This window comes from Nyctereutes procyonoides, unplaced genomic scaffold (assembly GCF_905146905.1).
Source record: "Nyctereutes procyonoides isolate TBG_1078 unplaced genomic scaffold, NYPRO_anot_genome, whole genome shotgun sequence".
Taxonomy (NCBI): Eukaryota; Metazoa; Chordata; class Mammalia; order Carnivora; family Canidae; genus Nyctereutes; species Nyctereutes procyonoides.
The window spans coordinates 20,567,937-20,583,081 of NW_026575034.1; the positions used below are offsets into that span (position 1 = coordinate 20,567,937).

General features: G+C 36.8%; 1 protein-coding gene across 1 annotated transcript; it reads left to right on the forward strand.

Moving 5' to 3' along the window:
• Window positions 1-13,950: 13,950 nt before the first annotated feature.
• LOC129505065 (olfactory receptor 2D3-like) lies at window positions 13,951-14,874 on the forward strand. Its single transcript, XM_055317995.1, has one exon. It carries the CDS (start codon window positions 13,951-13,953, stop codon window positions 14,872-14,874), a length of 924 nt encoding a protein of 307 aa, XP_055173970.1.
• The last annotated feature ends 271 nt before the right edge of the window (window positions 14,875-15,145 follow it).

Here is a 15,145-nt window from a genome sequence, read left to right on the forward strand (position 1 = left end):
GTAGAATTTAGTGATTCATCACCCATATAAATTACATATATCTGATGTGGGAAACAAAGGCAGAGGAAAAATTATTAAATTTCCTTACTACCTATAGACCATTGACAAGTCCTTAGAAAGGCAGAGTGACATTCCTCTAGGGACTCAGCTGCCTCAATGTTAACACTTTGCTGAGGGCAAAAGGCAATCTTTGCCCAATCCCCAGGACCCTGTAAGTCTACTTTAGCATATAAAAATTCCTTTAGAAATTTCCTTTATCTCTAAATCCCCCAAGATATGTGTTGGCAATCATCCCCAAGCATATGGCCCACCAATATACATCTGAAGGTTCTCATGACTAAAGTTTTATTAGACAATAATAAATGACCTTTTCTCAACAATAGCAAGCCCCCTCAAGGCCCTGGACACCCTATTTCCAAAATTCCTTAGGGACTTACCCTACCCCTAACCCTTCCCAACTTGAAAGTATATAATGGGCCACTCCTCATGATCCCAGTGAAGCTCTTTCTGCCCACAGGTCTTGTCCTTATGTTTTAATAAAATCACTTTTTGCATCAAAGATGTCTCAAGAATTCTTTCTTGGCCATTGGCTTCAAACCCTAACTTTCTTTTCTACATCATAACTGCCATCTTCTACCTATTACTCCTTTGTACAACTATAAGAGTTATCTTTTAAAAATATAAATTTCCTGGTGTCACATCTGTGTGTGCACTGTAGTCCATATCCTCTAGAAGGCCGAGTATGATTTGGAACATGTGTATCTCTCCAAATTTATCTCAGTTAGTACCTACCTCATCAGTCTTTATTTAGCTCCTCAGAAATTGTAAGCTCCTTTCTTTTTCAGAAACTCTGCTTGTAGTATATCCTCTGCTCAGGTACCTCTTCACTACTCTTCATTTGAATAATTTATGCTCATCTTTTAAAACTGAACCTGAAATTCATAGTCTCAGAGAGATATTTCCTTAATTACCAATCTACATGATAACCACTATCTATTCTTTACCTTTATGATAGTTTTCACATATGTAATGACTCCTATCTTTAAATGCTTTCCACAAGAATATAACTGAAGATAAGTGTACCTCTCAAGGTAAGTGTAACTTATCTTGATAAGCATTGGGTAAATACATAGAATTGTTGAATCACTGTATTGTACAGATGAAACTAATTTAACACTGTATGATAATTATGCTAGAATTAAAATTTTAAAAAACAAAGTAAAATCAGAGATTATTAAAAAATCAGAGATTATTTTTTAAAAATGATGTAACTGAATATGGTCAGGTATTTTATATGTTATGTACTCTCCTCTATACCTCAGAGCTATTACAATGCCTGGCACACAAGACCATGGAAGGGAATGGTTCTTTCACTCTCTCAAAATTGCCTTTATGTCAAGGGAATAGTAATGTAAGATACCTATTCTTTACTCCCTCCTCATTTCTTCTCAAGGAAATGAGGAACATAATCAAATTGGAGAATGGACTGGAATAAATTTTTCTTAGAATATACAAAGGCTAGTACTTGATCTATCCTGTTCCCTTTCCCACTATTCCTTTCTTGTGGGAATAAGAACTTATTCCTATATTGTCTGTGATTGCAAAGGTAGTTATGTTCATTTGGATAAGCCCACTGCCCACAGACATCTAAGCTTCATTCTTGAATTTCTGCTTTATGAAAAATAGAGGTAGTACTTTGGCCCGCATAAATACCTTCTTTCTCAATTGGTTCAAAACCTGGGTGGGATAAAGAGGGATATATATTAGGCCCTCTCAAAGACCCTGTATCTCCTTAAAAGAAGACTGGATAGTATGTGTCCAGATTTTCTCTTTAATCTTTCCCATTAAGTTGCCCAACATTTCTTAGAAAAAGAAAATGCAATGAAAGGAAAGGATAAGCCCAGAATTATTGCAGAGTGGGATTCCCCTAATACTGGAGAAAACATCAGAAGTGGGGAAGAAATGTTCTTATAACAATATGTGATCAGTACATATTTGGTGAGTTAATTCATGAATGAAAAAGTGTAATATGATATGATAAGCTGAGCAACCAATCCTGCTGATCAAGGGCTATAACATTGTAAAGCCAGAGAGTCCCCAGGTACCACATCAGAACTACTTTACCTAGATCTTACATAATTTTAGATAAGTAAAGAAACCACAGAATGGAGCTCTGGAACTCCAATTTGGGAAATGGCTTCATCTTAGTGGGGATTCTGAATGATAATGAAGCTCCTAAACTTCTCTATGCCACAATTGTTGTCCTGTACATGTTGGCCCTAACCAGCAATGGCCTTCTGCTCTTGGTCATTATAATGGATACTTGACTCTATGTGCCCATATACCTCCTGCTCAGCCATCTATCTCTCATGGACTTAATGTTTGCATCTGTTGCATCTCTTATTTCCTTATGTTTCCAAAAGCATTTATCAAACATCTTCCATGTGTTTAGTACTGAGATATGTTTCAGAAACTCAAAAAATGTTCCTATCTGGTACTATTAATCTAGAAGACCTAGATCCAATGAAACAAAATAAACCATTCCACAAACTAAAAATTTAAATTTAAAAAAAGAGACTCTGCTTTATTTCAAGTCCCTTGCCTGAAAGCCAACTAAATCAGTCACTCTGTAATGCTGACTCACAATGAAAAAAATTAAAAGTACCTTTCCACACACAAACATAATTAATATTTCTTTTGGACAAGAGTTTAAAAACAAAGAAAAAAGGCAGGACAGATACCAAAATTAATGCTCATGAAGGGAAGAGATATACTTACTCAAGCCAAAAATCTCAGAAATCATTCATAATTTTTTCTTTTCTCCCACAACTAATATACAATCTGTCAGCAAGCCCTTGGTTGTATTTTTATCCCTCTGAATACATCCCAGATTATACCAGTTATCAACACATAAATGTTCCACTCTGGTCCAAATTACCATCACCTCTGTCCTGAGCTTTTTTACTATAGCAGCTTACCAACTGGTCTCCCAAATACCACTATCTAGTGTTAGCAATATCATCAAAGTCTTCTGCCTATTATTCCTTGCCTTTCATCAAATATCCCAGTTCCTCATGGCAACAACAAACTACTCAGTTGTTTTATTTTACAATATACACATCATACACTGGATACATAGCTAGATTTATTTCATTTTTCTTTCCATTTTTAGGGATTGCTTTTAATTTTTAATTTCATTTTGTAATTATGTAAAATACTTACCTGGTTTTATTTTCTTTTAAATTTTATTTATGTATTTATGATAGTCACACACACACACAGAGAGAGAGAAAGCCAGAGACACAGGCAGAGGGAGAAGCAGGCTCCATGCACCGGGAGCCCGATGTGGGATTCGATCCCGGGTCTCCAGGATCGCGCCCTAGGCCAAAGGCAGGCGCTAAACCGCTGCGCCACCCAGGGATCCCCCTTACCTGGTTTTAAAAAATCAACCGGGAACCCTGGGTGGTGCAGCGGTTTAGCGCCTGCCTTTGGCCTAGGGCGCGATCCTGGAGACCCGGGATCGAATCCCACATCGGGCTCCCGGTGCATGGAGCCTGCTTCTCCCTCTGCCTGTGTCTCTGCCTTGCCTCTCTCTATCTCTGTGACTATCATAAATAAATAAAAAGTAAAAAAAAAATTAAAAAAATCAACCTATAAGACAATGTCTAACCAGAGATGTCTACCTGATATCTCAGTCTTGTCCAATTTATTCACTCTTACTCCCTATGGGTAACTATATATGTATGCTGTTTGTACTAAAACTATTCATTGAAATTTATTGAGATTGGGTTTGTAAAAATATTTACAATGTTTCAGGTACATTAGAAAAAAGATATAATTTCTATTATGATGGTTTACAGTTTGATATATACTTACATTGTCTATTTTATTGGTTATATTTTTAAGTGTTTTTAGTCTTGCTATTTTTGTCCTTTTGATCTGTCTTGAACTAAAAAGGTATATTAAAATATTCTCTATTCACGTATTTCTTTTTTTTAATATTTTATTTATTTATGAGAGACAGAGAGAGAGAGGCAGAGGGAGAAGCAGGCTCCATGCAGGGAGCCCAACGTGGGACTCGATTCCAGGTCTCCGGGATCACGCCCTGGGCTGAAGGTGGCGCTAAACCGCTGAGCCACCTGGGCTGCCCTTTTCAGGTACTTCTGTGTGTACTTCATTGCATCTCTTGCAGAGTCTGTTTTGTGAATATTATTATTGTATGTATAAATACTAATAACTGTTACTTTTAGACTTCAGGACTATAAAGATGTAAGCAGGAAAAATACTATTCTGTTCCATAAATAAAATGACTAATTCCCAGAAATATCTGGTGGCTTATCCATATCCACACAGCTATTAAATGTTCTCTCCTAATCTATATTCATACAACCATTACATGTCATCTCTAATCAAAGGGAGTTTTTCCTTTGCTTCTGCTGAAAAAAGGATTTTTATTCAGTGCTGAGTGTATATTCATTCCTCTGCTGACTTTTTGCTGTCTTAGACAGAGAAATGATTGTGAATACTACCATTCAATTACTCTGTCAGATTATGGTAAGAATTTCTTATTGCTGCTTGTACAAAAGTAAAAGTAAAGTAAAATCAGTGAGATAATTATGGACAGAAAAAGTACTTAGACACTGTAATAAAATTGTGATCATATTGTTGAAGATCTATAACTAATAGGAGATACATATTAAAAGAAGAAATAGATATATCAGTAAGTGAATAAGACACATACATGTGCCTATGAGTGTGTGTAGGTGTGTATCCCAAGTTTTAAACAGCAAGAGCGAGGGGGACACTTGACGGGATGAGCACTGGGTGTTATTCTGTATGTTGGTAAATTGAACACCAATAAAAATTAATTTATTAAAAAAAACCAGCAAGAGCTTTTGCTCCCACCTGGAATGTAAATAATTTGTGTGCGAAATAAATAAATCCTGACTAAAAGTCCTTGAACCTTGATTGCTGTAGAAACTGCCATAAAAGACTTTCTTTCACCCATTTGCTCTAGGGATAAGATTTTCCAATAGGTAATTTTCTATTCAAACAAGCATAAAACTGAAATTTATTAAATACACTCATTGACAGACTTTTGGTCCTACTCCCACCTGGAGACTCCAGACTAGGAAAGAGAGGAAGAGATGAAGTAATAAATTCTGGGAGACCTATCATAGAGCGGTTGGTGCAAGTACAGGCTGAGAAAGTATCTTTATCTTCCATACTTTCTTCTTGAAATTTGGCAATTTCATGCTTTCAATTGCCAACTTAAACTCATAATGATCCAAAATGTAGACTTAAAATATGAACTTTCATTCATCTTTTCACCCGGCCTCATTTTCTAAAAAGATTTACTTATTTGTTTTAGAGAGAATGAGCACAAGTGGGAGGGGGAGAGGGAGAGGGAGAGAGAGAGTGTCCCAAGCAGGTTCCACTCCCAGTGCAGAGCCCAATTTGGGGCTTAATCTCACTACCCCGAGATCACAACCTGAGCCAAAATCAAGAGTTGGCTGCTCAACTGACTGAGACACCCAAACACCCCAAGGCCTAATCTTCTTATGGGGTGGAGAGAAGGTGTGGGAATGTATAGCACAATTATGCTTGGTGAGTCCCATCTGAGTAGTAGCTTTGAATTCTTACTATATTTTGTCATAGTAGGTAACTCTACAATATACCTTCATTTTACCTTAGTGATTTTTTCTCTCTGACAAGACCCAGTAAATATGGAAAAAGTAATGAAGATCTTACATCAACCACTATTGCTTTATTGCACCTGGTTTACTTCATTTTTTTTGGATGGATTACTTCAAGTTGATATTCCTATGTCAAGAAGCCTCCCTATTATACAATGAGATTTCATTTCATTTTCCTATGTGGTAACTATCACCTCTATTGATATGTCTTTTGACAACTCACTGTGCTAACTATCACCTCTATTGATATGTCTTTTGACAACCAAAGGACTGAAACTCACTCCACCAATTCAAAAGGACACTTCCACAGGCCATCTCACTTCTTCCCAACCAACTTTAATCTGGATTTATCAGACTTTGAGCTCAGATCACATGTGTGTTTCATCCATTACTTAGATACATCTATATAGGACTCAATTATTTGAATAGTAATCCATGGGATTTGATTTATATTCCTTCCAAAAATAAATTACAACTCTATAAAGATATAACTGTAGGCCATTTCAAGTGGGGCAGATTAATCTTTCTGCAATGCCTTGGAAAAAACACAAATAAAAAATTTAATAAGGCTCTAAATTAATCAATTTTTTTTTATTTTTAGTTTCCAAATCTTCAAATGAATATAATTCAGAGTAGTTTAATTTGTTTGGCTTCTGGGGTTAATAAATTGGGTAATTTCAGGAGACAAGCAAAAAAATAGACTCTTAACTATAAAGAACAGACTGATGGTTACCAGAAGTGAGGTAGGTGGGGGGACAGGTGAAATAGGTGAGACAGATTAAGAGTACACTTATCTTGATGAGCACTGAGTAATGTAAAGAATTGTTGGATAGGGACACCTGGGTGGCTTAGTGGTTGAGCTTCTGCCTTTGGCTCAGGGCATGATCCCGGAGTCCTGGGATCAAGTCCCATATCAGGCTTTCTGCATGGAGCCTGCTTCTCCCTGTGCCTGTGTCTCTGCCTCTCTCATGAACAAATAAATAAAATCTTTAAAAAAAAGAATTGTGGGATAATTATACACCTGAAGCCAATATAACATTGTATGATAATTAAACTGAAATTAAAAGTAAATAAATAGTTGTCATTTCTAATGGCTGAGTAATATTCCATTGTATACATAAACCACATCTTCTTTATCCATTCATCTTTCGATGAACACCGAGGCTCCTTCCACAGTTTGGCTATTGTGGACTTTGCTGCTAGAAACATCGGGGTGCAGGTGTTTCATTGCATCTGTATCTTTGAGGTAAATCGAAAGATGAATGGATAAAAAAAGATGTGGTTTATGTATACAATGGAATATTACTCAGCCATTAGAAACGACAAATACCCACCATTTGCTTCAACGTGGATGGAACTGGAGGGTATTATGCTGAGTGAAATAAGTCAATCGGAGAAGGACAAACATTATATGGTCTCATTCTTTTGGGGAATATAAATAATAGTAAAAGGGAATAGAAGGGAAGGGAGAAGAAATGGGTAGGAAATATCAGAAAGGGAGGCAGAACATGAAGACTCCTAACTCTGGGAAATGAACTAGGGGTGGTGGAAGGGGAGGAGGGCAAGGGGTGGGGGTAAATGGGTGACGGGCACTGAGGGGAGCACTTGACGGGATGAGCACTGGGTGTTATTCTGTATGTTGGCAAATTGAACACCAATAAAAAATAAATTTATTATTAAAAAAATAATAAAAATCAAAAAAATAGATCTAATCAGGTTGAAATTAAAAATCAATTAAATAAGATGCAATCCAAACTGGAGGTACTAATGATGAAGTTTAATGAGGTAGAAAAACCAGTGAGTGATTTAGAAGATAAATTGATGGCAAGGAAGGAAGCTGAGGAAAAAAGAGACAAACTATTAAAAGATCATGAGGATAGGTTAAGGGAAATAAATGACAGCCTCAGAAGGAAAAATGTACATTTAATTGGGGTTCCAGAGGACGCCGAAAGGGACAGAGGACCAGAAAACAAACCTCCTGTGTGGAAGTTCCTCAAAGAGTTAAAAACAGAGCTACCCTATGACCCAGCAATTGCACTGCTGGGGATTTACCCCAAAGACACAGATGGAGTGAAAGACTGAGACTCCTGCACCCCAGTGTTTATAGCAGCAATGTTCACAATAGCCAAACTGTGGAAGGAGACTCGGTGTCCATCGAAAGATGAATGGATAAAGAAGTTGTGGTTTATATATACAATGGAATATTACTCAGCCATTAGAAATGAAGAATACCCACCATTTGCTTCAACGTTGATGGAACTGGAGAGCATTATGCTGAATGAAGTAAGTCAATTGGAGAAGGACAAGCATTATATGGTTTCATTCATTCGGGGAATATAAAAAATAGTGAAAGGGAATAAAGGGAAAAGGAGATAAAATGAGTGGAATATAATCAGAGAGGGTGACAGAACATGAGAGACTCCTAACTCTGGGAAACAAACAAGGGGGGTAGTGGAATGGGAGGTGGGCAAGGGGATGGGGTGACGGAGTGACGGGCACTGAGGGGGGCAGTTGACGGGATGAGCACTGGGTGTTATGCCATATGTTGGCAAATTGAACTCCAATAAAAAATATAAAAAAGAAAAAAGTAAATAAATAAAATAAATTGGATAATTTCTTCAAATAATTAAGTGTAGTTTAACTAGCCAGATATGTAAATATTCATCCTACTATGTAGGAAAATATAAATTTCTCTCCATCCATAGAAATATCAATCAAAAAACAAAGTAGAATTTAACAAAGTATAATTAATCAAATCCAGGGTCCCACCTCTCAAATACTCTTAACACAGAAGACAGCAAAAACAGTTAGTAAGGTATAGCCACAATACAGTCATGAAATTGTAGTCATGACTGAACTAAGATAACCTGAAGAAATAAAGAGAAAATGATATTTTTCAGAGTTATTTATGAATTAGGAATGATAGAACTTGGTGCCTGATTTGTTACAGCTTAAGGAGAGAATTTAACGGTATAATAATTATTATACTTGTGCTATGTATGAATTGTATGCAGGCAACTAGCAATGTCTAGGTCATACCCACTACCTTGAAGGAGCGACAGTGAGCAGTCCCCTTGTTTTCTGAGTTCTGCACCAGTAATACATGAGGAGATATGGTTGATCTATCACATACACTCTTCCTGTTTCCCCAGTGGATTTAACAGACAATCATGTGTCAAACAGAAGTATGTTTCTTCCTCTTGAGGGGTAAAAAGAGTGGAAGCAGGTAAACTCATAAATATGAGGCCACAGACACATTAATTATCATTGCTCTTTGACGTAGACTGAGACCGTTGGGGGGCAGTGTTGAAGAGGGTAGAATATTTCATGTCACTCGTATTTCTTCCTCTGCCTATGCAAAAGAGGAAAACTATTCTACTCTAATTTTTTACTATTCTCAGCATATTTGCTAGCTCCTGTACAAGAAAAAAATATATATGGTAATATTATAGGGAATAAACAGGACATGAATTTGGGCATGTATTTACTGGTGACCAGGATACCTATGTTACCTAAGAGGGCCAAGTTTAAACTCCATATCCTTTTTTGCACTACTGAACATGAATGGGAAGGTGAAAAGATACTGAGACTTCTGGGAAAATTGACCATTTCTTCTCTTCATTTCATACATCCACGTGGTAAGTACACAGGTCCTGGCCCATAGGGATGGATTATTCATCTTGGTCCATGTCATTGTTGGGTAGTAGACACAAGGGCTCTCTGGAGACGCAGGCATTTTTCTACCTCTATGCAGACATGCTTTCCCATGCTTGTCCCAAAATTTGAGATAACCCAGATAACACATATTGGCCTTAAAACTAGTGTATGAACCTTATGCTTGCTAAAGGATATGAAATATTAGGACGTGGTATAGCATGAGGTAAGAGAAATAGCCTTAAGACTAGTCTTAAAGTTAAAGATTAGAGTTTTAGCTTATTTCAACTGTGATTGATCTTGGACTAGTCACTTAATCTATATGACTTTCAATGTCCTTTTCTATAATATGATAACAGTAATAATAACTAGTAATGATAACTACTATTTCATACTAATTCTTTCACATATCCTTTATCAGGACAAATATCACAAACATCTACTGTCTTCTAAACTAAATCTCAAATCTTGATTTTTTTTTCCTTACCCATCCCATTCAATAGACAAGTTTTCAGATCCTATAAATTCTACAGAAAAGTCTAATAATGATTAAAGAGTTAAGTAATTAGAAATTAATAACATTTGAATCGTATTAAATGGAAAATATAAAAATACAAAATTTTCTTACCACATTCTGAAAGATTGAAAACATATTCATACCAAGCTGATTTAAATAAAGAAAAGTCAACAGGGATGTAGTAGAGAGAATCTGAAAGGGTAAATTAGTACCATTCCTCTGGGGAGTTGTAAGCATGTATGAAATCATCATGAGATACCACAAACCAGAATAAATAACAACTTCATTGAAAAGCCAAGGATGGAAAAAATTGTCAAAAGTAAGGAAGAGAAAAATTTAATAGAACCTCTATAATTGAAGTAATGAAATTTGGAGTAAATTAAAAAACAAGGACACCTGGGTAGCTCAAGGGTTGAGTAGCTGCCTTTGGCTCAGGTCACGACCTTGAGGTCCTGGGATGGAGTCCCGCATCAGGCTCCCTATGGGGAGCCTGCTTCTCCCTCTGCCTATGTCTCTGCCTCTCTCTCTGTGTCTCTCATGGATAAATAAATAAATAAATAAATAAATAAATAAATAAATACCACAATGGAAATATGAAAATATTTGACTGATAAAATGTATAAGTACTATTGAGCAATAAATAAATAATCATATTAATGATGCCATTAAAGAAGTAAATGGGGAAATTTAGTAACACATATATGAAGGGTTACAATATTTTTCATATAAAAAGAAATAAACATTGACAGGAAAGTACACCATTGAGTAATTTCATCTAGAATCCCTCAGAAAAATATTGTATTTGGCATATTGGCTCAAACATTTGATTTTTACAGAGATTTTCTAAAATCTGTTGTTTTTTAGGACCAGCTAAAATTATTTAACATAAAATTATTTATGCTCAAAATTATTTAACTACATCCTCAAATAAGCGATAGTTTTAAACTCATTAGAAAAATACTGGCAGAGGGCAATTTTCCACTTTTCTCATTTTAAAGTAAAGAATGTAAAGCTATGACTCCATGTATGTACCTTACACTCTAGATTCTGCTCCCAAGAAGAAAATAGGAATGGTATCAATGGCTTTTTGAGTTCTCCTCAGGCCCTGAATATATTAATTTTTTTTCTTAGAGAAAGATTGGAAATTAAAAGAGAGTCACAGAATTCCATATGAGTATCAAAAAAAAAAAAAAGTCCCATGGTATCTTATTGTGTGTAGAGATAATAGAGGAAGCTGTGCCCAAGGAGAACCCTAGGGACTATCCCATGTGCATCATTTCTCAGGGCCTCATTTTTCAAGAATCCTTTCAGCATAAGATTCATTTCACTGTTGATGCTCAAAAAGAAAGTATTTAATTCATCCAAGAATACAGCCAGAGTTTGGAATGGAATCCACTGAAAAGTCCATCTCATATCCAGCTGTTGGGAGAGAGGGCTGAGAATCACTGGGATCTAATACCCAACTCTATATCTGCACCTTGGATTTCTGGATCTCATTCTTCTGTACTTTGCGTGAGATACACTCCCATGTAGTTCCCCATCTCCAAAACAAACTCATTCCATGTCTCAGGCAAGAAAGAAGATATTGAAGGAATAAAGTCTCCAGAACCAGAAATTTTGTGTCTATCTTGAGAGAAGGGTCACATCTCTATTTTTATAACCCACAGCCTATTTGTGAGAGGTGATTTTTCTTTTTTCTCTTCTCTTAGAATTCTCAGTTTTAGAAATCTTGCTGCTAGACTCTTTTTGAAGGGGTCAGTTTGTGTGCTGAGAGATGCAAGGAACAAAAGATCTATTGTCTCTCAAACTAGCTACCCCTTTCTACTCTCAGAATCTTCCTTACTCTGACCTTTTATCCCTGTTGTTATAGATATTCTTTTCCTCTGTTAGTTTTCCCACACTCTTCTGGGGTGATACCCACTGGACTCACAGGGTACTGCCTAGGATGCACGAAGAGATTCTTACAATGGGCTGCTCATTGTTTAGGAGGTGAGAAGGAGCCAGGGTTCAGTTAGTGCTAATGTTGGGTGTGTGGTCACTCCCTGCCCCAGTACTCAGGCTGCTACCACATTGCATATATCCTCTCAGGGGCTAAGAAGAAAGAAAACAGGATTGGATATTGAGGATCTATTCCACTGGAAGAACTACCACTGACGTACTCTCACCCATACCAGTAGTCCAGGTGATCAATCTTTGTGTTTCTCCTTCTATTATTCACAGAATATCCCCATTCCAAGCTGGACCACATAGCTGGACTAGTATCAGCTATGCCTTCTGAATTTCATACTATGCTTTTGATAGGACAACTAGCACTTAGGAGTGTTTGAGTGCATTTGTGTGTGACAGGGACTGTGTGTGAGGAGGAGTTTGTTCATTGCTGCATGCCTTCAGTTATTCATTCACTGATCCATTCAGTCAGTGAACATTTCTTAAAAATTTACTAAATGCCAGGCAATGCAGACATAGGGATTGAGACAGATTTTCTACCCTGAAGAAACTTATAGCCCAGGAAGAAGACAATATTGCAAATAAACAATCATGTTTAAATTAATAAAAACATTTTAAAGGTGTATTATTATAATTATATATCAAAACTCAGTAAACTGTACACATGAAATATGCATAGTTCATTGCATGTAAATTTACAATGATTAAGCAGTGAAAAAATGTACTTATCAAAAATTACTGGAAAATGAGTTCAGTATGTGTTATTTTGGCTACTGAGGTTATAGACTTTATCAGTGATCCTTTTGTGTATTCTTTATACACTGTATCTTAAGAAAAGATATTTCTCACTTAATTTTGCCAATTCCTTGAATCATTCCCTGATTGCCTTCCAGGTTTCATAAAGACCAATGGGCTCTACTACATATTCAGACTGGACCCATTTCATTTCCATCTGGAAGAAAATTCATGAATAGAAACCTCACTGTCAACTTGGTTCTGAAATCAAGTCCTACTGGGCAGCCTATGAGTCATTGGTCCAGCCATAGCTGACCTGACCACATTTTTCCTTTTCTGTCAGCTAGATATAGAGTCTTATGTGTGAAAACAAACCTTTATATGTTTGCAGGCTTTGATTTCTGTCTATCTCAAGATGGCCCTGCCAGATGGGCCATCTATTCTGACATCTTTGTTCTAAAGGTCAATTCTAAGACTAGTACTTCAACACTTCTCAGGGATAGAAGAGTCCAGCCCTAAATGCCATCCATTTGCCCATTTCTCCAACTACCTTCCCTCTTCCTAATTTCCTTCTCTAATAGTTTATACCCAGCCATGTTATTCCTTACTTGTTCCTGATGTACAGTAATATAAAGATTGAATAGTATTTCTGCTTGACTGCAAAGCACCGGACCAGTGCCTACTGATTTCATACTGATGTACCTATCCAACTGATTGGATACTCTGAAACAAACTGCAGCATGAATAAAGTCAAACACTGTCACACCAGAAGAGACTGCAACTGTGCAGATACCTATCGTGGTGGCATTTGGTTTCCACAAAGGGCTGTCCCTGCTTCCATAGTGTGTGGTGCTACACCTAAGTCTGGCCTTGTCTCCAACGTCTTGGCTCAATCATGATGAGAGCCGATCATGCCTGAATCTTCAACACTGCCATCAAGCCTTGATTCTCTGATCCAGTAAAGAATTTAGAAAAGAAGAAGGACTATGGATTATAATGTGATCTAAATGTTTTCTTAAAATTCCCTTCCTACTTGTAAGGATGATAAATGATCCCTTGGAAACACAAAGGAAAAGATAATTATTGGTTCTGTTCCTTGATGAAATGAAAGTCAAAATCTGCTGACTGAAAAGTAAATGGGAAGAAAGAAAAACCTGGGCTTTCTATTAAAAGCAGAGTTCTTCCTATTTTTTTCAAATCCATATAATATGTCAGCATCTTTTTTCAAATAATTTCAATAAAAATTATGGATGGAAATTTGAGAAAATCAAGTGTCTTAAATGCTTCCAAGAAAATATGTTTGTTCTTCCAATGAGGTTTTCACTTTCAGGATTTGGTTTTCCATCATGTCAACTTCTGATTGCTCTATTTATGCTACTGTATAAATAGAAATAAACATCAATGGGCGCAGAAAACCGAACCTATCTGACTGAATTTATTTTGCTGGGCCTTTCTTCAGATTGGCAGATCCAGATCCTACTGTTTGTGGTGTTTCTCATCATCTACCTACTAACTCTGTTTGGGAATCTTATCATCATAGTGCTAATTCATATTGACTCTCGACTTCATACACCAATGTACTTCTTCCTTAAAAACCTGTCATTTACTGATCTCTGCTTCTCTACAACGATCATCCCCCAGATGTTATTCCATTTGCTGGTAATGAGAAAGACCATTTCCTTTGCTGGATGTTCAATTCAGATGATTTTTTTCCTAGTAGCTGGGTGTACAGAAAGTTCCCTCCTAGCAGTGATGTCCTATGATCGCTACGTGGCTGTCTGCAAGCCCCTTCACTACTCCACCCTCATGACCCAGAAGGTGTGTGTACAGCTGACCATAGGGTCCTGGGCCACTGGAATATTTGTGTCTCTAGTAGACACAACATTTACTTTATGTCTCTCATACCATGGGCAGAACATAATTAATCATTATTTTTGTGAACCTCCTGCACTCTTGAAGTTGGCTTCAGAAGAAACCTACAAAGCTGAGATGGCCATCTTTGCCATGGGTGTGGTAATTCTCCTTGGTCCTGTCTCCCTCATCCTTTTCTCCTATTGGAATATTATCTCTACTGTGATTCAGATACAGTCAGGTGAGGGGAGGCTCAAGGTCTTTTCTACCTGTGGTTCTCATCTCATCGTTGTTGTCTTCTTCTATGGCTCAACAATATTTACCTACATGCGTCCAAATTCCAAGAAAATAAATGAAGGGGATAAAGTGATCTCTGTGTTCTATTCAGTCATAACATCCATGATGAACCCATTCATTTATAGCCTGAGAAACAAGGATGTGAAGAAGGCATTTAGGAAAGTATTTGGAAGATAGGCCATCTCAGAGGCAACGATCTTTATATAGATATACTACGGTAGGAATGAAGACATTCCAAACCATTTCAACATTTTTAATAGCTTTTTCTCTGAACTATCTATAAGCTGATACATCAATAAGGGCCATATATGTACTTTTGTACCTAGGATATTTTCAAGTTTATAAGCTGCACCTTGCTCAAGCTTCTTCTCTGTGATTATAGCTTGTTTACCTCATAGCAGCTTTTTTGCTATTATATTACATATTATAATATAAGTTATGTGTTAAT

Bases quoted from the DNA above. Each gene is read 5' to 3' on its own strand.
- LOC129505065 (XM_055317995.1), top strand. From the start codon at position 13,951: ATGGGCGCAGAAAACCGAACCTATCTGACTGAATTTATTTTGCTGGGC.